The sequence below is a fragment of the Garra rufa genome, chromosome 3 (assembly GCF_049309525.1).
Source record: "Garra rufa chromosome 3, GarRuf1.0, whole genome shotgun sequence".
Lineage (NCBI taxonomy): Eukaryota > Metazoa > Chordata > Actinopteri > Cypriniformes > Cyprinidae > Garra > Garra rufa.
Genome location: NC_133363.1, coordinates 57,628,955 through 57,653,296, shown reverse-complemented (window position 1 = coordinate 57,653,296; position 24,342 = coordinate 57,628,955). Strand labels below are relative to the sequence as shown.

Here is a 24,342-nt window from a genome sequence, read left to right as displayed (position 1 = left end):
AAGACGCAGTTATGACGAAGTAGTATGTCCCAAAGCTTGCCTACTATTCTGCTACATACTCAAAAGTATGTACTTTTCTTCACAAAAAGAGTACATACTTATAGGGCATAGTATAAGTAGGCGAATTGGGACGCAGCAAAACAAACCACAGTGAACATGGACAAAGAAGCTGATGAGACCGCTTTGGTTGGCCCTGTGGATGGGAAATTTTGTTACAAAAAACGAATGGATGGAAGCGTCGATAAGAGCATGGTTGTGTGCAAGCTATGCAACAAGGAATTCGCATCTTACCGCAGCACATCGAGCCTATTGCTACACTTAATGGCAATATTGCACTGGTCTGTTGGACTTGGTTGAACAAAAATAAACAATATTTTGTTGCTTAAGCTTATGTATTCAGTCATTATTCAATGGTATACTAAAAATCCATATGAAAAAACGTACTTCTCACTGTTCTCAGGTCAAATATTTATATGCGATTAAAATGCGATTAATTTCGATTAATTAATTACAAAGCCTCTAATTAATTAGATTAAATTTTTTAATCGAGTCCCGGCCCTATAAATTATGTTCTTGGTCACAGTTTGCAAGCTAACACGCAGTACAATCTATATCCTCAATTTTATCTAAAAATAAATGCGTTTTACTCTATGTATTTTTGTGCGTCCTTTATAAGCGTTGTTTATGAATAGTGCGCATGTGCACAAATGCCTGAGGGAACCCCGGAATATGACGTAAGAGAGAACGCGCAATGAAGCAAACATCAAATAAAGCGAAATGACAGGGAACAAAAATAGTAAATGAGTCATTAGGTGCCATGTTCAATATAGCTACATTTTTGAGAGACCCTAATCAGTTAAATAGCAGAAGTTATTACTCGGTGACGTCATTAACAACGGCCCTAAGTTGTTGAACTAATGTGGTTCAAACGACGGAGATGCGAAACAGTCGTGACTAGCTAGTTCGTTTCCACAACGATGCATCGTACTATGGAGGTTAACCAGCGAGTTATGTCGTTGTACGGGAAACGCACCCCAGAGCAGAGTAGGCTTATGGAAGTGAGGCAGACATTACGCTCAAAACGGGTTTTCGAAAAAACAAAACTGTTTTGGGACTATAGACAAATGACTCTGTATAAATGTATATTCTGAGAAAATTACAGATTTTTTGACCTTGTTGTAGGGGACTCCAACACAATATTAGGACACTTTAAAAAACCATATGACCTGCTCTTTTAAGATGATAGCCCTTGTGTCCATCAGGTTAAAGTATATTACATCTGAGATCTCAAGACATTAAGGCACATTTTCCACATGGATTATGAAAAACACAAGCTGTAAGTTTGGACATGTTCCTGTTCAGGAATATTCTGGCTGTGCGTGTCATGACTGCAGGGGGGCGCAGCAGGGCTCCCATCTGGCCTCTTCAGGGGTCCTGTACGCAGAGACGGGCTGGCAGGTCGCCTCCAGTTCATAATCTAGCAGTGCTTTTGCTCTATATCTACATCTGTCAGTCCGCTGTATTCCATTCATAACCTGAACGGGTGTGCATAACGTAGCACATACACTGGATGAAAAAAGTACAGTTGATAATAAGAGCACTTAACTGCATCCTGCTGACTACTTCTATGCTTTCACTCTTTCTTAGTCGCTCCCTGTTGTAGCTTGTACTTTTCTGGATGATGTTTGAAACTCTGTATTGCTAGCACTTCTCGTGTTATTGCCTCCTACAGATGTGTTTGTTATTTTTAAGTCGCTTTGGAAAAAACATCTGCTAAATGAATAAATGTAAATGTAATGTTAATACACTGTTTGCTCATGAAAGAAGTTGATACCTACGTTCCCAAACCTCGAGAGCAAGTTAATATGTGCTTGCTTTGTCTTTTGTGTTGAGTTGTGGTTTGAAATGAATTAAAAAGATTAGATTTAACTTGTTATGGATCCGTTGCTACATCTTTGAGTCCAAGCTGTTGAGAATCAGTGTTTCTGGGTCTTGCTCAGAGAGGAAAAGAGTAGAAGCAATTTCAGGTCAGATGTTTTTCTATTTTTTATTTTTATTTATTTATTTTTTGAGCAGCCCAACACTCTGTGAGCAGTATTCATTTTTCCATTGTTTTAAAATTAAATTCACTAAAATAGCATACATTTGAAGTCAAAAGTTTACATACACTTCACAGAATCGGCAAAATGTTAATTATTTGACCAAAATTAGAGGGATCATACAAAATGCATGTTGTTTTTTATTTAATACTGACGTGAATAAGAAATTTCACATAAAAGACATTTACATATAGTCCACAAGAGAAAATAATAGTTGAATTTATAAAAATTACCCCGTTCAAAAGTTTACATACACTTGATTCTTAATACTATGTTGTTACCTGAATGATCCACAGTTTCTTTTTTTGTCTTGTTTGTCCTGAACAGTTAAACTGCCTGCTGTTCTTCAAAAACAAATCTTCAGGTCCCACAAATTCTTTGGTTTTTCAGCATTTTTGCGTATTTGAACCCTTTCCAACAATAACTGTATGATTTTGAGATCCATCTTTTCACACTGAGGGAAACTGAGAGACTCATATGCATCTATCACAGAAGGTTCATGATGCATTAAAGCTTTTTGAATTTTTTGATCAGGGTAGATTTAACTTATTTTGTTTTCTGGGAAACATGTTAGTATCTTCTGCAGCTTCTGAAAGGAAGTACTAAATAAAACAAAAATATGATATTTAGGCAAAATAAGAAAAATGTGCACGTTTCATTCTGTTCAAAAGTTTTCACCCCCTGCTCTTAATGCATCGTGTTTCCTTCTGGAGCATCAGTGAGTGTTTGAACCTTCTGTAAAAGTTGCATATGAGCCCCTCAGTTGTCCTCAGTATGAAAAGATTGATCTCAAATTCATACAGTCATTGTTGGAAAGGGTTCAAATACACAAAAATGCTGGAAAACCAAAGAATTTCGTTATAATAATAATCCCAAATATAGCCAGAACATTCAGGCTTGAGCAGCAATGTACCCATGACTGCTGAAACCCCAGCAGGACATTTTGCTTTAAAAATAGATGAAGTTCTTTGGTGTAATATGATCATCTTTAGATGGAAAGTATCTTGTAATGGAAAGCCGGATCTTCCGGGCCGCTGTCCGGCATCATAGCTCCGTATTACATAATCTCTGATTGGCTCATCCTGATTGTCTTTATTGGGTCAGACGTTTCTCACCGAGCTGGCCCTGCTGAAGCATGTGGCAAATTACATCTATTTCATCACCGCCGAGAGAGTTTCAGATTGCTAGCCAGGTTGTTATTATAAAGGCAACGTGTTCCCAATAACCTGTCAGGACAAATAAAGGGTGAATAAATAAAATAGTAAAAATAGCAGGCTGCTGTACACTTTGTCTTTGTCAAATATGAACGAATAAAACATTCGGTTGCTCCAGTTTCTATCTTCCAAAGATGGAGAAATGCTCAGCATAGGACAGTTATATTATTGGCTCTTTTTGCATTTTTCTTCTTAGAAAGCATTTTATTCTTTTTTTTTTTTAACTTTTTTTTTTCTCAAAGAAATTTTCTTAATCAGATTTTCATAAACAGTATTTTTTAGGGTTATTATAGTTAACTAAAACTATATAAAAAAATGTGTTTTTTTAAATAAAATAAAACATTAACTGAAATAAAATAATTTAAAAAGCTTATTTTATTATCAAAGAGTTTGCCAAAACAACGTAATGTACTAAAATAAATAAAAAAAACTAAATAATAATAAACTAAAATTAATATATATATATATATATATATATAAATAATAAAAACTATATATATATATATATATATATATATATGTGTGTGTGTGTGTGTGTGTGTGTGTGTGTGTGTATATATGTATATATACATTTTTATTTTTCATTTTTCTTGTTAATTTTTTTTTTCATTTTTCCTAATCAGATTTTGATCAACAGTATTAACTAAAAATAAAATTGAAATAAATTGAAATAATATAAACTTTACTAAAATAAACTTTACTTTACTTAATGTACCAAAATAAGTAAATGTGACTAAATAATAATAATAAAAAAAAATAAAAATAATAAACTAAAACTGAAGTAATAATAAAAACAATATATAGACAAATTATAACAAAGTTAAGTAATGTTGACACACACACACACACACACACACACACACACACACACATATATATATATATATATATACAGTCTTAAATAGCATGGATATATTTGTAGCAATAGCCAAAAATACATTGTATGGGTCAAAATTATAGATTTTTCTCTGTTATGCCAAAATCATTAGGATATTAAGTAAAGACCATGCTCCATGAGGATATTTAGTAAATTTCCTACCGTAAATATATCAAAAGTTAATTTTTGATTAGTAATATGCATTGCTAAGAACTTAATTTAGACAACTTTAAAGGTGATTTTTTTTTCAGTATTTCTATTTTCTTGCACCCTCAGAGTTTCAAATAGTTGTATCTTGACCAAATATCATATATAAATGAGAAAAAAAAAATATATATATATAAATTAACCCATTCAAAATATTGATTAAAAAATACCAAAATAACATGGTAAGCCATATTGTTGGCAAAATGTTCCCAGTAACTTGTCAGAACAAATAAAGAGTGAATAAATAAAATAGGAAAAATAGCAGGCTGCTGTACACTTTGTCTTTGTCAAATATGAATGAAAAAAAAAAAAAACATTTGGTTGCTAAATTTTTTTCCCTTCCATTTTTGTTAATTTTTTTCCAATATGAATGAAAAACATATATTTAGTTGCTCCATTTTTTTCCCATCTCCCAGTGATGGAGAAACACAGTTCCTCATATAGACACTAAGTTGATGACACCAGCAGACAGCTGGATCTTTGGGGACCGCGCGGGGGCCCGAGTTAGCCTAAATAAGCCTCTTGAAGTGCTGTGCAGACATGAAGGGCTGTGAATCGGCTCCAGCCTCTGCCGGCCCGTTTGTAAAGTAGGTTGCTGAAGACCCAGAGCGCCTGAACGCTGCCGTCTCCTGCTGTTTGGGCGGCGCTCATGCTGACCCGCTGTCAGGGTTGGCGTTTTGGGCTTGGTCCTTTGCTCTGTGATTCTTCCTGATCTTTAGCAGTGCTCTTATCCAGTTTTGTCCGCAGTCTGCACTTTTACTTTGATCAGATCAAAGAGGGCCCAGTTTTCGCTGTAATTTAGCTGCTTTAAGGGCACTCACATCATTTGTTGATACATGGTTTACTAATAGCTTCCCTGTGGACCTCAAACCGGTGCACAACCTGAAAGCATTGTTCTAGAATGTACTAATGCATTTCAACCACTACACTTGAATGGGATTAGTTCATAAAACATCATATTAATAATAAGTGAAGCCATTTGGATGTGATGCAATATGGTGTGATACAATGATACAATACTATCTGAAATTGCTTTGTGCATGAGATAGATAGACAGAACGATAGATAGATAACAACAGATGGACAGATGGTTAGACAGAATGACAGATGAATAAATTGATAGAATGACAGATGATGATGAATTGATGAATAGACAGAACAATAGATGGATAGACAGAATCAGATGATGGATAGACAGAGCGATAGAACAAACAGATGCATAGATGGATAGACAGAATCACAGATGATAGATAGATAGATAGATAGATAGATAGATAGATAGATAGATAGATAGATAGATAGATAGATAGATGGATGGATGGAAAGATAGGTGGATAGACAGAATGATGGATAGATATACAGACATATGGATAGATTGATGGAGTCAGGATTGTGATATATAAACTCAAATTCTGAGAAAAAAGTCACTTGCGAGATTCAAAATTTTCTCTCAGAATTGCACAATTAAAATTTTTCTCAGAATTGTGATAATTTGCAATTTTGACTTTCAGAATTGTGAGATATACATTTGAAAATCTGCCCTTTTTCTCAGAATTGTAAAATAAACTTTAAATTCAGACTTTTTTTCTCAGAATTGTGAGATATAAACTTGAAATTCTGACTTTCTTCTCAGAATTGTGAGATATAAACATGAAATTCTGACTTTTTGTTACAGAATTGTAAGATAAACTAATAATTTTAACTTTTTTACTCAGAAATGTGTGATTAAAATTCTCAAATCTGACTTCTGAGAATTGTGAGATATAAACTTGAAATTCTGACTTCTCAGAATTGTGAGTTATAAACTCGCAATTTAATCTCTTAATTTCAGAACTGCATGATTAAACTTGCAATTCTGACTTTTTCTCTTAGAATTGTGAGATAAACTAGCAATTTTAGCTTATTTGCTCGAAAATGTGTGATAAAAATTCTCAATTATGACTTGTCATTGTCAGATATAAACTCACAATTGTGTGTTATAAAGAATTGTGAATTTGCGAGATTCAAAATTGCACAATTAAAATTTTTCTCAGAATTGTGAAAACTTGCAATTTTGACTTTCAGAATTGTGAGATATACACTTGAAAATCTGCCTTTTTTCTCAGAATTGTAAAATAAACTTTAAATTCAGACTTTTTTTCTCAGAATTGTGAGATATAAACATGAAATTCTGACTTTTTCTTACAGAATTGTAAGATATAATAATTTTAACTTTTTTACTCAGAAATGCGTGATTAAAATTCTCAAATCTGACTTCTGAGAATTGTGAGATATAAACATGAAATTCTGACTTTCTTCTGAGAATTGTGAGATATAAACTTGAAATTCTGACTTCTCAGAATTGTGAGTTATAAACTCGCAATTTAACCTCTTAATTTCAGAACTGCATGATTAAACTTGCAATTCTGACTTTTTCTCTTAGAATTATGAGATAAACTAGCAATTTTAGCTTATTTGCTCGGAAATGTGTGATAAAAATTCTCAATTATGACTGTTTTTCTCAGAATTGTCAGATATAAACTCACAATTGTGTGTTATAAAGAATTGTGAATTTGCGAGATTCAAAATTGCACAATTAAAATTTATCTCAGAATTGTGATAACTTGCAATTTTGACTTTCAGAATTGTGAGATATACACTTGAAAATCTGCCTTTTTTCTCAGAATTGTAAAATAAACTTTAAATTCAGACATTTTTCTCAGAATTGTGAGATATAAACATGAAATTCTGACTTTCTTTTGAGAATTGTGAGTTATAAACTCGCAAATTTATCTTTTTCTTTCAAAACTGCATGATTAAGCTTTTTTGCTCGATTAATTCTCAATTATGACTGTTTTTCTCAGAATTGTCAGATATAAACTCACAATTGTGTGTTATAAAGAATTGTGAATTTGTATCATGCAATTCTGAGAAAAAAAAGTTTCCTTTACCTTTTTAAATTTTTTATTCAGTGGCAAAAATGGGCATTCATAATAAACTCATTCTGTATATTCAGTCTATCCTTTAAAACCTTGCAAATAGCAGGTGTATGTACAATATCAGATGCAAAACAGTTTGAGATCGCCCACATTCATTGATTTAAAAGTACGTCCCCCTTTTGTTTCTATAACAATACCAAGAACCTTCTTGTTTGATTACTTGAACTCTCCGTTGTAGTAATCTGAGATATTCAATGAGACGTCCATAGGGGGCTTTCAGACAAGCGTCTAGACGATTGGTTTTCCGCAGCAGGAAAGTAAAAAAGCCTGTTTTTGCCTTCCAGGATGAGCAAGTGTTGTATGATTGGGCTCGTTCCAAAAATGCTAATGTTTATCAGCAGACGCTGCGGAGGCCTAATGAGTTTTAATCATTCGTCCTTGTTATTCTAATAGTTTGTGTGGCTGAAGGAGTGAGATACACTAAATAGATCCTGATAGAAAAACAGTTGTACTATCCCTTTAAATCACTTTAAATAAACAATCATGTGTCTACTGTACATCATCAGCTGTGAAAGTTCGACTGAAATCCGTCGCTTTTTATCAGTCAGTGCCATTAGACATGTTCAGATGTGCCATCACACTCTAGTGAAGGATCTGCTCTCGTGGCTTAGCTTTGGATCTAACCCACAAATAATCTTGTCAGATATTTGGCACAACCCTGTCAGAATCCTTCCCGCCGCTGCTTGAGAAATGTCCGATGAGACACGACACGGCCCCATTTGTCACAAGGTGCCATGACCCACAATGCACCGGGCCGCAGGGATGTTATTATTTGGGCCAGTGTCTCATAACAGACTTTATCAAGAGGATTTTCTCAGTGTTATTTACAGGTGATCACTGATTTCCACTAAGCAACTAATTGGCTTATATGGAGTGTCATATCGTCCGACTCACAAATCACTGATCAGAGACCATGGTTGTGCTGAAAATTCAGCATTGCGTCATAGAAATAAATTGCATTTTTAAATATATTCAAATAGGAAACATTATTTAAAATATGACTATGTTTTACAGTATTTTTGATCAAATAAATGCAGCCTTGGTGAGCATAAGAGACTTCATAAGAGACTACAGATTTTACTGAGATGCATTATGATTTTTGGAGTCAAAAAACCTTGTTTGAAAAACAAAAATGAGTGTTTGAGTGTTTATCTGTCATTCTTATGTAAATTAAGCCAATTTACCTCAAATTCACTTATTAATGAGTTTATCAGTTCTGAATCTTGCCTTGTCAGAGAAATTTGAGTCTTCATCTTCTCCATATTGCTTCCTGTCTTCTCTATCATTGTTTCTGCTTCTAAAAGGCCAGCAATGATAGATAAAGTTGGTAATGGTGCAGTCGATGGGGAGCGATTTGCAGATATTACCCCACAGAGACACTTTAGACCAGAAGGAGCTTCTCGTCTTTCATGGTACAATGAGTGTTGCTAAACTAACTAAAGTGAAGAGATCCACAGGTGAATGCAAATGTCTACAGGGGCCAGTTGTTCAACAGTAATCTGATTGGATTTTGGCCATCGGATTGGATCAAATCTTGAAAATGGGTTGTTCGATCTGGATCAGAAAGATCTGGATTGGATATCCCATGTTTTGCTATCCAGTATCTGGTAAAAAAAAAATTGGATTGGATCACTCTGATCCAGATACACACTTTTTCAGATTTTCAAATCTGGATTATTAGTGCTCTACGGAGCCCCTAAAGAGAAATGTGCCAGTGTTTTGCATTGCATTTACACAAATAACTGCTTCTGACTGGTCCATCTCTGATGATTGTGCTTGTGTTGTCTACAATTTGTCATAAAAAAACAACAATATTTTTTTTTTGATACTGACAGCTATTTGGGATTAGGGGATATATTACATGTTAAAATGTTTAAAAAAAATGTTACATTTTTATTACATTTTTGCTCCTGAAATCCAGAAAAATTAATTTTTTTACTAAACGTTTTGAGCAACACAAACTGAGAATTTAATCCAGATTAAAACCAAGATTGTGATGTAATCCAAATTCTGTATCCTTTTTTCAAGATAAAAAGATGAATTCTGATCACTACAGTCACTAATGCATATTTGTGCTTTTCCAATACATTTTTTGAATGTCACTCGGTTATATCAAAATAATTTATTAATTTTTCCCACACAGGTTTTTCATTCTGATGTCTCTATTTTAGACAAAATGCTTTCCAAATTACACACAAAAAGTGCTCATTGCACTGTAAATATTAATTTTATTCTTACTATTATTCATATTTTAAATTTTTTTTGTATTATTTTATTATGATACATGTTTCTTTAGAATTTTACTTGAGATCTTTATTACTCACATGCTTTTGTTTTATTTATTTTTTTAAATATTATTTTAACCATGTTTTTTTTAATGGTTATTAATCTTTCATTCTTTATATTCTTTTATAAAGCATGTTTCATCCAGATTTGTTCTTGAGTGTTTTTAATTTTTATTTATTTATTTGTAATATTTTTAATGAAAGAGGTCGTTTTACAATAAATAAAAAAACTAAAAAATACGTAAAAAGTACGTACTTAAAATAGCTTAAAAATATATTAATTGTTTTAATAGAATATATTTAGATTTTTTTTCACCTCATTGGAAAATAGTTCTCTTGCTTTATGCTTAAATAACAATAAAAAATATTTATAATTAAATGAAAAAATTCTTTTTTAGTCTTAAAAAAGCCTATTATCTTAGCACGATTTTACTCCAGTAAATATATCTTGTTTAAGGGTGTTTAGATGTTTTATCTAGAAAAGCAAGAAATAAATACTACTTACAAAGTCTTCTTTTATTTCTTTCTTTCTTTTTCAGACAGTTTTTTCCTGTTTGAGTAGGTGGTTCTTATAGCTGGGATGTGAATCAGAATTTGTCGTTAGTCAGAAGTCTGGCTACACAAGACTAATAAGCTGATAACATTAAATAAAAGGCTAGAAATATTCCCATAACCTCAGCACACGCTCTCCCTCACACATTTATATCCTCTTCCTCCTCTCACTGTAATTCTCCTCATTTTTATATTTCTTAGAGGCATTATAAAATCATTTATCCTGCTCCCTTCCGCCCCCTTTCTGACAGAAACTCTTTGGTTCTTTTTCTTCTTTTCTTCCACAATATGTAATATTCCCTCTTTTCTTCGCCTTCACAGCGGATTACTGTCAAATTTTCTCTTCACTTTATTTGATCGAAAGTATTACCCATCCAAGCTTCAAACTTTTCAGCTGTGCTTCTAAACAGCAGTTTCAAAAGGACACAAGAAAGCGGCGATCGCTTTTCTTTCAGATCCTTTCCATTTTGTTGGTCTTCAACACCTAAATCTCCTCCGCTCTGAAAGCCTCACGGACGTGTTGTGACTCAGACCTCACCTAAACTCTCATGGACTGTAATGTCATGACGGGTCAATTGGCTTATATTTGACCAGACGGTTATATATTTCACATGTGTTTTATTCGGTTTAACTGGATTGCATGGCCGCTCTCCGTTCTGCCCCTCTCAGTCAAAATGAATCACTTTTCTGAGCAGCTGCCTGTGTTTTATTTCACCGCCCCCTCTCACTTCACTGCTGTACCACAGAAATTAAATCATTTTATGTCCTTTAAAAAAGTTGCTTCATCTAATTAAAAAATGCCAATGGGGCAGTATAGTACAGAAATAATGAATTAGATGTGCCCCCATGCCTAATAAACATTTATTACTGTAGTGTAATTTTATTTTGTTATAAAGCATGTTTCTTTAGGGTTTTTATTTGAGGTGTTTATCACTCACATGCATTATTATTATTATTATTATTATTATTATTATTATTATTAGATACCCTATATTATTTTATTATAAAGCATGTTTCTTTAAGGTTTTTATTTGAGACACTTATCACTCACATGAACTTAATTCATACAGTATTAATTTTTTATTTTATTTTATTTTATTTTATTTTATTATAAAGTGTGTTTTAGGATTTATTTTGTTTTACTTTTCCTGTTTTATTAAATTTTTAAACCGTGTTTCTTCATTATGTACTCATGTGCTTTTTCATATTTATGTTTTATATTATTTTATTATAACACATTATAATACATTTGAAACCATTGTTAATATGTGTTATATATTTGGCATATTTGTTATATTTCAATATTGATTTATTTATTTAGACTATTATATTATTTTAAACATGCTTCTTTATGATTTTTACCTGATCATTATTATTGCGTATACAATTATTTAATATTTTTTATATTATGCAAATTTTTATATTATTTAAGACCTTCACTTAAACCCTATTTTATTATTTATTTTTTAATATGTTATTTTCAGAGCATGTTTCTTCATTATGTATTTCATCATGCATACTATTTATTTATTTATTATTATTTTTTTAAGTTTTATTTTATTAAAACACATTATAAAACACTTGAAACCATTGTTACTCATAAGTAATTATATGGCATATTTGTTATATTTCAATATTTACATTTTTTATTTACAACATTCTGTTATTTTAAAGATGTTTCCTTATGATTTTTACCGGACCTTTATTACTCATACACTATTTGAATATTTTATTTTGTATATTATTTTATTATAAAGAACAGTTTATTAGTTTATAAGTTTTATTATTATGAGCATGTTTCTTCATTATGTACTTCATCATGCATATTAACATTTTTTTTATTTCATTTAAAATTTATATTGTTTTATTATAAAAACATTATAAAACACTTGAGACAATTGTCACTCAAAAGCAATTATTTTAATATATTTATTTATTTATTACTAATATTTTATTTAGATTATTCTGTTATTTTTCTTTGATTTTTTTACTTGACCTTTATCGCTCACGCACTATTATTTTATTATAAAGCATATTTCTTTCGAATTTTTATTTGAGACTATCACTCAAACTCTATTTTATTATTTTTTATATATATATTATTTTAGAGCATGTTTCTTCATTATGTACATCGTCATGGTATTTTATTTATTTATTTATTTATTTTTTAGTTTTATTTTATTATAAAACAGTTGAGACCATTATTACTCGTTATATTATTATTACTCATCATGTAATTATTTGCCATATTTGTTATATTTCCATATTTATTTATTTATTTATTTTAGATTATTATATGATTTTATAAATTTTTACCTTACTTTTATTACTCATACACTATTTTAATATTTAATTTTAATTTTATTCTATTAAAGAGCACATTACTTTTTAAAAAAATGAGACCATTCATGTGTGTGTGTGTGTGTATATATATATATAAACTGAGTTTGAGTTTACTTTAAATAATTGATTATTTTAAATAATTAAATTTTTTGTTGATTTTTCTTTATTAAAAAAACATGTTTCTTTATTATTTTTACCTGACCTTTATTACTCATGCACTATTTTAATATATTATATTTAGTTTTATTTTATAAAGCATGTTTTTTCATTATGTACTATACATCACACATGCATACACTGATTTTATTTATATTTATATTTTTAAAGCATGTTCAATATGATTAAATATGTAGCATAATAGATTTTTGTTTTATTTTAATTTTTTTGGAGAGAGAGAATTTGGTATGTTTTTTGTAGGATATATGTGCCTAAGAAAGCTGTGAGTCACTTCTGATGACACAGCCACTCATTTTAGCAAAATTTCATTTAGTTAAAAAATGTGTGCATAAACTTTTAAATATGTGCCCCCTTTGAAATGCTAAATGACCCCTTAAGCATTGAAACAGCCTCGTGGCATTCCTTAATAAATTGAAAAAATGTTCCCTGCTATTTAAAAAAAAATGCTTGTTCCTATTGAGCTGCCTTCCTGTCTTAAGCAGCATCCTAACCCAGATGCATCCACACCAGTGACTGCGCTCTATATAGGCAGCACTGACATGACTCAGACTGAATAAACGTGTCAACAAAAAGTGAACGGCAACATGCAGTGTTAATGCATTAACTTCCACAACTCTAATGTTAAGCAATTGTCTCTCCGCAGGTTCTTTGTCTCTGAGTGTGTTCCTGGTATCGGTGGGTTTAACGGTGTGTGTCGTTTGGCTGGTGGCGCTATGCGGGGTCTGTGGATGGTGCCAACGCAAACTGGTGAGTGATGTCACTTCCTGCACAACAGGACGTTTTATAATGTCTTAAACAGATGTGATAATAGACACTGACATCTGTTAGTTGCTAAGATTGCATATCCAATCAGCTATATAAGAGCTGATATGCTTTTGTAGTGTGTTTTTATAGTGTCTTCAGTTTCTCTGTTACACTCTGACAACAATCTGTGAACATCTGAAACATGAATGCATAAAAAAAATGCATGAAACCTAGTAGGCCTACCATGTAGGCAACATTTTAACACACTAAGCATGATCCTAGCATTTGTAGAAAGGCAGTAAAATTAAGATTCCAGGGAGTCTTTGCAAGTATGTCTTGGAGAATGCAATCTCAGAATGCACTGCAACAAGCGCAGTAAAAAAGATACTTAATAAAACATTTAATTAACCTCAGTTGGATTGATAACAGTTCTAATTAAATAATCTAAAAAATAAATAGTGTTACTACACTACTCTTCAAAAAGTTTGAGATCAGTATGGTTTTTAATGTTTTAAGGTCTCTTATGCTTATCAAGGCTGCATTTATTTGATCCAAAATAGTTAAAATCAGTAATATTTTGAAATATAATTATAATTAAAAGGGAGACACTGCGGGCAAAAACACAGTTTTTTTCATGCACCTGTCAAGTTTGAGATTTTGGGTTTTTTGGTGTTTCCTAAAGTGTTTTATTTTTCAGATTAGTGGAACGAAAACATCCAAAAGACACTGTTAAAAGTTTCTTTTGTAGCACTTTATCTACAGTAGTTATATCAATAGATTTCAATTACAATACATATTTTTAAAGGCTGTTTTCTCACAATGAGTTTTCTGTCTGTTCTGTTATGGAGTGACAAAATGAGATAACCAAAATCCCCTCTGTAATTTGTTTTGACTCTAACATGTCAAAAAAATGACACAAGAATTTTGAAACTGGCTTCATCCAGTGTTTAGATTTTTATACTAGAAATGTATGCAAATAAGCACATATTTCAATAAATAATGCCTCGTTTGCATATTTAAACATAGCATTTTAGAAAACTTGTAATACAAAAAATGTTTGCAATTATCAATGTAATCAATTAACTGGGTAAGTAAGGTGATAAATATTAGTAAAAAAAATTTTTTACCCTATTCACCTGCAGTGTTTCGCCTTAAAATAACAATTTTCTATTTTAATACATTTTAATATATAATTTATTCTTATGATGCAAAGTTGAGTTTTCATCAGCCATTGCTCAAGTCTTTAGTGTCACATAATCTTTAAAAAATCATTTTAATATGCTGATTTATTATCAGTGTTGGAAACAGTTTGGAAACAGTCTTGATTACTATTTTCTGCGACCTGTGATAAGTTTTTCAGAATTCTTTGAGGAATAAATGAATGAATAAATGAACAAAACAGCATCTATTCAAAATCTTTTGTAACAATATTCCGTTTCACTTTATTTTGATGGTCACTTCAACACATTTTGTTGACTGTAAGTAAGTTTTGCCCTACATGTCTAATTTATTTTTATTTTTTTAGTTATCACCAGGACAATAATGGCTTCTGAAAATTCACAGAAACAAATTACATTGTAAATTGTATTAAAATAGAAAAGTAATTTTAGATTCTAATTTTTTTTTTTCACAATATTTTACTGTATTTTCGATCAAATAAATGCAGCCTTGGTGAGCATGAGAGACCAAAAAGAAAGAAAGAATAAATAAATAAATAAATACAGACCCCAAACTTCTACATGATAATGTATTTACAGTTGAACTCAAAAGTTTACATACACCTTACAGAATCTGCTAAATGTTAATTATTTTTCCAAAATAAGAGGGATCGTACAAAATGCATGTTGTTTTTTATTTAGTACTGACCTGAATAAGATATTTAACATAAAAGACCTTAAAATGATTCTTTATACTGTGTTGTTACCTGAAAGATCCACAGCCGTTTTTTTTTTTTTTTTAGTGATAGTTGTTGAGTCCCTTGCTTGTCCTGAACAGTTAAACGAAGTCCCACAAATTGTTTGGTTTTTCAGCATTTATTTTTTGTATTTGAACCCTTTCCAACAATGACTGGATGATTTTCAGATACATCTTTTCACACTGAGGACAACTGAGGGACTCTATGCAGCTATTACAGAAGGTTCAAACACTCACTGATGCTTTAGAAGGAAAACCAATTCCATTTAGAGCCGGGGGGTGATAACATTTGAACAGAAAGAAGTTGAGGTCGACCGATATTGGTTTTTACTGATACCGATAGCTAGGTTTGACCACACTGGCCGATGCCGATTTATTAACCGATAGTTTTTTTTAAATGGATACTGAAAGGCAACTAAAATAGTGCTCTACTATTTTTAAAAAAGTACCGCTAAAATAAAAATATTAATATTAATTATATATTGATCATTAAAGTTATTTCATAGTTCATTAATGTTAACACAATAAACTTCAAAATGTAACAATATATCAGAAAATGTTGAAATTAACACTCTAACAAGGAACAACACTTCTATTCTACAGCTTTCATCAATCTTAGTTGATGTTACAAATGGGACATTTTAACAAAATTACAAATAAAATTGCTTTTTCTATGCTTTTTGTTTATATTTGGAATCTCTGTATGCCAGTCCTGCCATCTTAAAATTAAGATTCAATTTAATTACATTTTATATCAAATTTGTGCAGAAAAGTGCAAAAGTGCAGCACTGCGTCGCGCGGACAACTCGCAGGTATCACACAGACACACAGGACGCGTCACGCGTAGTTCAAGGGGAAGTCTAAAACAGTTTATTTAATCACCAAACGGGCAAATGTTTACTTTAAGAATGATCAAAAAACTGGCAAGGATTTTTTTTAAAGAACAGATCAAGCGGAAAGAGAAAGTGCGATCTATATTGTTGTAGCCATTTAAGATTTTTGTTTTACATTATGTTTAAATATTATTTGTTTGTGTTTTGTTTCAGTTTAATCTGTTTATTACAAAAGAAGTTTGTGTAATTTGTAAATGTCATAAAGGACGTGGTATGAATTGGACGGCAATACGCCTGGAGAATTGGAGAGGGTCAGACACAATTTTTGACCACTTCGTACGTTTTTATTTGTGGAAAATCCCTTCTTAAACGAATTTCGTTTTTTATCATTTTTATCTTAATTTTTAATACATATTTTTGTTGATCAGTTAGTAAAATCAAATAAGAACAAGGAAACCTGGCATTGTGAAATAAAGTGCGCAACTACCATGCTTCAGCGGCCTGAAGAAAAGGCTAAAACATAAAATATAGCTCTATATGAAGCATACAGACTTTATTAGAGCTACAGAAATACAAACGTTTCACTTAAATGCACAATTCTAAATCTTCCAGTCCAGAGTCAAGTCTTTATGAACATTAACAAAGATTTGGGACAGATATGATGTAATGTGAAACTATGAATGGCGCGCTGTGGCGCAGCAGGATTTCTGTCGGCTAAATGAACACGGTTTGCTTTCTCACGTCACGTCTTTAAATCTGCAACTTTGCTGACTAACAATATGACCAGCTTGATATAAACCAATGCAAATATATGGTAACAATCCTGACATTAAGCATTGGTGTCGGACTTAACTGCTCATCCTATATGACAGCGGAGTGGAGCATGAGCCGCTTCAGCAAAGAACGCAACCCGGAAAAACTGTTGCCAAGGATTTTTTCCCGATAACCGATAGTTCCGCAAATCAACTATCGGTGCCGATTAATCGGTAAAACCGATACATCGGTCAACCTCTAGAATGAAGATGTGTGCATTTTTATTTTGGCTAAATATCATATATATTTTTTATTTAGTACTGCCCTTCAGAAGCTACAGAGGATACTTACATGTTTTCCAGAAGACAAAATAAGTCAAATTTACCCTGATCTTCAAATTCAAAAGTTTTCACCCCCTCCCAGTGTCTTAATGCATTGTTTTCATTCTGGAGCATCAGTGAGTGTTTGAACCTTCTGTAATAGTTGCAGATGAGTCCATCAGTTCTCCTCAGTGTGAAAAGATGGATCTCAAAATCATACAGTCATTGTTGGAAAGGGTTAAAATACACAAAAATGCTGAAAAACCAATGTGTGGGACCTGAAGGATTTTTCACAGCTGTGGATCACAGTATTAAGAGTCAAGTGTATGTAAACTTTTTAAGAGGGTCAAAAATACTAATATTCTCTTTTGTGGACTATATAACGTCTTTTATGCTAAATATCTTATTCAGGTTAGTACTAAATAAAAAATAACATGCATTTTGTGTGATCCCTCTTTTTGGTAAGATAATTAATATTTTGCAGATTTCGGAACAGAACTTTTGACCTCAGCTGTAACTCCCAACTCCACTGGAATTCGGTTTCAGTCAGAATGCTGCCTTAGAACACAGCTGCTAATTTTGGCAGCTCACTAGGATTTGGCACAGAGCCATGATGTTTTAAAGTTTGAAATTTAAACCTATTCTAAAAACATGTTAAGTGCTCAGTTGTAAAACAGTAGAAAATAGGGGGTTGCCTTGGGGTCATCTAATTAGTTTTGCTTCCAATTTCGACAGATTGGTGTTCTGTACAAAAATAAATTGACCAAAAACTAAAAACATAATGGATGGATTTAAACAGCATATTGTTAGTATTGCAGAAAGGAGTGGGGGGCATGACGTGCCCTCATTTGTGTTTACATCAGACCTCGATCCAGATTGCCTTTCAACAGTTGTAAATCTTATTTTCTGTCTGGATAATTAGCCGTTGAGCCTGTAGTTTTCCATTCAGCCTCGGTATCTGCAAAACAAGATTTGCCATTCAACTCGTGTAAAGCAATTCTGCGCAAGGCGGCCAAATGAGACTGAATCGTGAGAGAGGAAAGAGCGTGTATCAAGGAAAAAGAATAATTAGGCTAAATGATTTATATATAAACATGAAAATGTGATTACACCCACTTTTTGATTAATAGCCGGTTGATAAATAGAATCCACAAACAAAATTAATCACCTGTGCTCGGTTTAATTGAATTACCCTCTTCCCAAAATAAACAGATCACCTATCATTCAAAACTAATTACCTTTAACATTTAACGTGTCACTTGCTTTTTGCCTAGAAGAGTAGCCAAACGTGGAGGCAGGGTTTCACAACCGTGCGTATTACAAATCCACGTTTTGCATTCGTCAGCTGAGACGAGTGATGGGTTTTGAGATGGTCAGCGCAGGCCAGACGGAGGAAGTGAAAGGGAGGATATGAGAGGAGGAGTGAGAGGCAGACGGGAAGACTGCAGGGTGGCTAAAAAGAGATTTCAAGCTTTAATTACACTTAGTAATGGCTTCCCCACCACGTGCCCGGCCTGTGGGCATCTACCGTCTTAATGTTATTACAATGAGGGATTACAAACTAGCTTCTTATGCTATTCATCACATTTTCTTGTGCATTGCTCTTCCTTTTTTGCCATTTTCATATCTAAACTAAAATGGTATTGTTCCCCCTTTGGTGACTGCGAAATTATTAGCAAAATAGTGATTCTGCAAAACCTAGTGTAAAAACAGTGATTCTGTAAAACCTAGTGTAAAAATGTCCACTTAAAGCTGTTTATTAATGCAAAATTAAATATGTGACTGATTTCTTAGAAGTGTGAATCTCATGAAAAATGGGTGTTTCTTTAAAGGAGTCATATGATGTTGCTAAAAAGAGCATTATTTTGTGAATTTGGCGTAATGCGATGTGATTATCAGAGGTGGAAAGAGTAATAAAATATGCTACTCAAGTAAAAGTATTGGTCAAAAAATCTACTCAAGTAAAAGTAAAAAGTAACTCATTTAAAATTTTACTCTGAATAAAATTTACTGAGTAATTTTTTTTAACAGCAGGGGTAGGTGGGGGTTTCTAATGTAGTTAAAAAAGACAAGGGGATATAAATCTCAACCTGGTTGTTTTTAATTGAGGAAACAACTTTACAAATTAAAGTGCATTATAAACAAATAAATAAAATACAATAAATAACCATATAAAACATTTAGGGAAATAGTCATTTTAGTGCAAATGATCCCATAAAACATTAAACATCACAACCACTGAATGTGGCATAAACTGTGGATTCAGTAGAGCATCCTTTTGTTAAACACTAAAACAGTAGTGCAAAACTAAGTCAAAATGGGTCAGGGACATTCAAGTATTTAGGAAAAAACTGTGCCATTGTCAAATAGTTTCTGGTGCGCGATCCCCTCCTTCCCTCCAGGCACAATTTTATTTAATTTTTTTATAAAAAATTTTTTTTAAATTTATTTTTACTCAGTAACAGATAAGATTTAAAATGTAGTTAAGTACAATACTTAATTCAAAACATACTTAAGTAAAAGTAAAATTACAAAATTTAAAAGTTACTTTAATAAGTAGAAGTACACAAAAAACCTACGTAATTACAGTAATGCGAGTAAATGTAATTCGTTACTTTCCACCTCTGGTGTTTATGCAGTTTGAGGTTCAAAAAACATATTATTTTTCACATACTGTACATTATTGTTGCTCCTCTCTGCCCCGCCTTTCTGAAACGCTTCGATTTTTACAAAACTCATCGTTGATGAAAAGCGAGGTGTTCTCTGATTGGCCAGCTATCCGGTGGGTTGTGATTGGCTGAATACCTAAGCGTGTGAAGGAAATGTTATGTATACAGGAAATGTTTCCCGGCGTGACTGTACAGAAACAATAAAACCCATTATAAACGAGGCATTTGTTGCATCCAGTGGGGACATAACTACTGATTATAATGTCTCATACTGTATTTTTACATATTGCACCATGTCTGCATTTTCGATCATAGAACGAAAAACAACAAGCCCTACTCTACACTGCTCAAAACTCGCGTTTGAATAGTCAGTAGTAAATTCTTTAAACATGAAAACGTACTCACAGGCCGTTAGTCAGAAGGGCAGACTTTCCTTGCAACGTTAGAATTGCCTCACTTTATAGCCTTAACCCTTTGTATACAACTGGCATCGTAAGCTGCTCTCCCGGTTTCAGGAAACAGTCCTCCGTGAAATGTGCAGCACCTACTCGAATATTTGCGTTGCACTGTTCCAGAACAGTGTTGTAAATATAACTTAACCACTAATTGGACGGCTAAACAAAGTACTTTCGTTTTCGCATTGAAACACACTGCGTCTCCACAACATGGCGGCTGCAACACTACTACAGCTGGTAAAAGTTACGCCTTCTTTCTTTCCATATACATGTGGGCGGTGTTATGGGCGTGTTTAACGAGCCGTTTTAGGAAGGCGTGGCTGAGTCAAAACTTTTATAATAAATATCTCTTTGGGTTTGAGACTTTAAGCTTTGCTACTTTACAGATCTTATCTATGCACAAACAGCTTGTAACACTCCAAAGACAAGGGAAAACAAGAAACCGCATCATATGACCCCCTTTAACTTCAATGTATTTACTTTCTTAACAACATTCAAAAGTGAACATGAATGTCTCGCAGAAAGATTCTGTCATTTTCTGAGCTGGGAATGACTGTTTTTTTAATATTTCGGATGAAATGTATGACATGTATGAAATGTATGATTTGACATTTACAGTGTTCATATTTCATCTTGTCTATTTGGTAAACAAGTAAAATGTCATATTGCTTATTTTTTTATACTTTAAGATTGAAAGTCTGAGTAAAACAATATAATCTATAAATAACAGGTTTGAAAAGTAGGGGGAAAACATGAAGGCATGGTTTCTGTTTGAAATGTGATGTACAGTTGAGGTCAAAAGTTGACGTTTACCTTGCAGAATCTGCAAAATGTTAATTATTTTACCAAAATAAGAGGGATCATATAAAATGCATGTTATTTTTTATTTAGTACTGACTCAGTAAATCTCTGAATAAGATATTCACATAAAAGACGTTTACATACAGTATAGTCCACAAGAGAAAATAATAGTTGAATTTATAAAAATGACCCTGTTCAAAAGTTTACATACACTTGATTCTTAATATTTTGTGAATCCCTTGTTTGTCCTGAACAGCTAAACTTCCTGCTGTTCTTCAGAAAAATCCTCAGGTCCCACAAATTCTTTGGTTTCTCATTTTGTGTATTTGAACCCTTTCCAACAATGACTGTATGATTTTGAGATCCATCTTTTTACACTGAGGACAACTAAGGGACTCATAAGCAACTATTACAGAAGGTTCAGAAGGAAAAACGATGGGGATAAACTTTTTGAATTTGTAGATCTGTGTAAATTTAACTTATTTTGTCTTCTTGGAAACATGTAAGTATCTTCTGTAGCTTCTGAAGGCCACTACTAAATAGAAAAATCATGATATTTAGGAAAATAAGAAAAATGTACACATCTTCATTCTGTTCAAAAGTTTTCACCCCTAGCACTTAATGCATAATTTTTCCTTCTGAATTATCAGTGAGTGTTTGAACCTTCTGTAATAGTTGCATATGAGTTCCTCAGTTGTCCTCAGCCTGAAAAGATGGATCTCAAAATCATACAGTCATTGTTGGAAAGGGTTCAAATACACAAAAATGCTGAAAACCAAAGAATTTGTGGGACTGGCAGGATTTTACTATTATTTTCTCTTGTGGACTATATGTCAACGTCTTTTATGTGAAATATCTTATTCAGGTCAGTGCTAAATAAAAAATATGCATTTTGTATGATCTCTTTTATTTTGGTAAAATAATTAAACTTTCGCAGATTCTGCAAGTGGTGTGTAAACTTTTGACCTTAACTGTGTATTGTTATCATTTAATTTAATTATAATGTAATTCAATTATAATGTAATTTACTTTTATGTTTTTATTTTCATTTTTGTGTCATTTTTATTAGATTTAATCTTTTATTTTTTATTTTTTATTTATTTTCTAATTAGTCTATTTTTATTTGTTTCAATTTTAGCATTTTAACTTAAATGTATTATTTCATAAAATATATTTAATAAATATTGTGTTTTTTGTTGCCAAAACAATATTTTTGTAATTTTTTTTTTTTTTTTTTTTTTAAAGAACAATTTGTTCGTTTTAATAAAAATTAAAATCCTGTTGAAGAAACACCCAATTATACTTTGGTTAAAGAAAATGACTTGTGTTTAGGACAATTAAGCATTTTTGTTTGCATGGAAACATTATGTTCATGATAATTAAGCACATGTTCACAGCAAATTCTCATTATCTTAATGCATCCAGATGTTTTGCTTTTGAGTTTTTATAATTACCATTATTAATGGAAAAAAGGAAGGTTTATTCAAATCAGCAAAATGAAAGGAATTACAAAAGAAGGTATAATATAATGACAATTTGAGGGTAAAATGTGCTTGATTGTCAAGTAAATAATATCACAGTCCAAAAAACGTAGTTATCCTACATATATTTCCTTGATTCAAGCAAAAAGCCGTTGATGAGTCAAAATCAGTCGCGAGTCTTCTTGATCCAAACCCCTTTAGAAACGGACTTTGACTGTTGCTGCAAATAAGGGTTAGTGTTGTTGTTTTAATTAGAGCGTCTCTGGTCAGTCTTTTGATCAGCGGCAGCAGAACAACAGATCCTTAATGAGTGAATAAGCCGGGATGTGTTATGTAAGGCAGCACAGCGAGAGTCTTCCTGGCCTTTATGTTTCTCATACCTCATACTGCCACGCCGCAGGGCTCACTAATGATTCATATGTTTTTTTTGCCCACAACACCCCACGCTCCGCGCCGACAGACTGCCTGCTTTCTCCTTCTCCTCCCAAATAGAGTTGACAGTGCTGGGCGGTTTCAGGTCAAGACTACAGAGTTTCTCTCTGTCTGATCCAGTTCTGACTCTCTGAGCAGAGGGAATCTGGAGAATGTTGAGAGATGAGAGATCAGCATGTTGAAATGTACGGAAAGCTCGCTAAAGTTGATGTCTTGTATCTGCTGGAATGATTTTAGTGCACATCAAATGCTGTATATTCATACTGTGAAAAGGTCTGTTTGTTCACAAAATTCTTGTCAACCTTTTTTTCCATCCATCCATCCATCCATACATCTATCTCTGTCTGTATACCTATCGCTCTGTTGTTCTGTCTATCTGTCTGTCTGTCTATCGTTGTCTGTTTGTTCATCCATCTGTCTCTCCACCCATAATTCTGTCCATCCGATCTATCCATCCTGTCCATATTGATCTATCCATCCATGTGTCTATTCATCCATCTCATTCTGTCTATCCATCTATCTACCTGTCATTCTGTCTAGCCATCATCCATCTGTCATTCTGTCTATCTATCTGTCTAGCCATCTTCTGTCATTCAGTCTATCTGTCTAGCCATCATCTATCATTCTGTCTATCCATCATCTGTTGTTCTGCCTCTCCATCTATGCATCTGTCATTCTGTCTATCCATCATCTGTTGTTCTGCCTCTCCATCTATGCATCTGTCATTCTGTCTATCCATCATCTGTTGTTCTGCCTCTCCATCTATCCATCTGTCATTCTGTCTATCCATCATCCATCTGTTGTTCTATCCATCTGTCTATCCATTGTCTGTTACTCTGTCTATCCATCTGTCTATCCATTATCTGTTACTCTGTCTATCCATCTATCCATCTGTCATTCTGTCTATCCATCATCTGTTGTTCTGCCTCTCCATCTATGCATCTGTCATTCTGTCTATCCATCATCTGTTGTTCTGCCTCTCCATCTATGCATCTGTCATTCTGTCTATCCATCATCCATCTGTTGTTCTATCCATCTGTCTATCCATTGTCTGTTACTCTGTCTATCCATCTGTCTATCCATTATCTGTTACTCTGTCTATCCATCTATCCATCTGTCATTCTGTCTATCCATCATCTGTTGTTCTGCCTCTCCATCTATGCATCTGTCATTCTGTCTATCCATCATCTGTTGTTCTGCCTCTCCAT

The 24,342-nt window shown here is 32.7% G+C and overlaps 1 protein-coding gene across 1 annotated transcript in view; it reads left to right on the top strand.

Annotated features, from left to right (window-relative positions):
• Positions 1-8,705: 8,705 nt before the first annotated feature.
• Positions 8,706-24,342, top strand: part of syt7b (synaptotagmin VIIb) — a 141,402-nt gene continuing 125,765 nt past the window's right edge. The window contains exons 1-2 of the mRNA XM_073836714.1: positions 8,706-8,832; positions 13,376-13,479. Coding sequence (XP_073692815.1) covers positions 8,706-8,832; positions 13,376-13,479 — 231 coding nt within the window. The remainder of the gene's footprint in view (positions 8,833-13,375; positions 13,480-24,342) is intronic.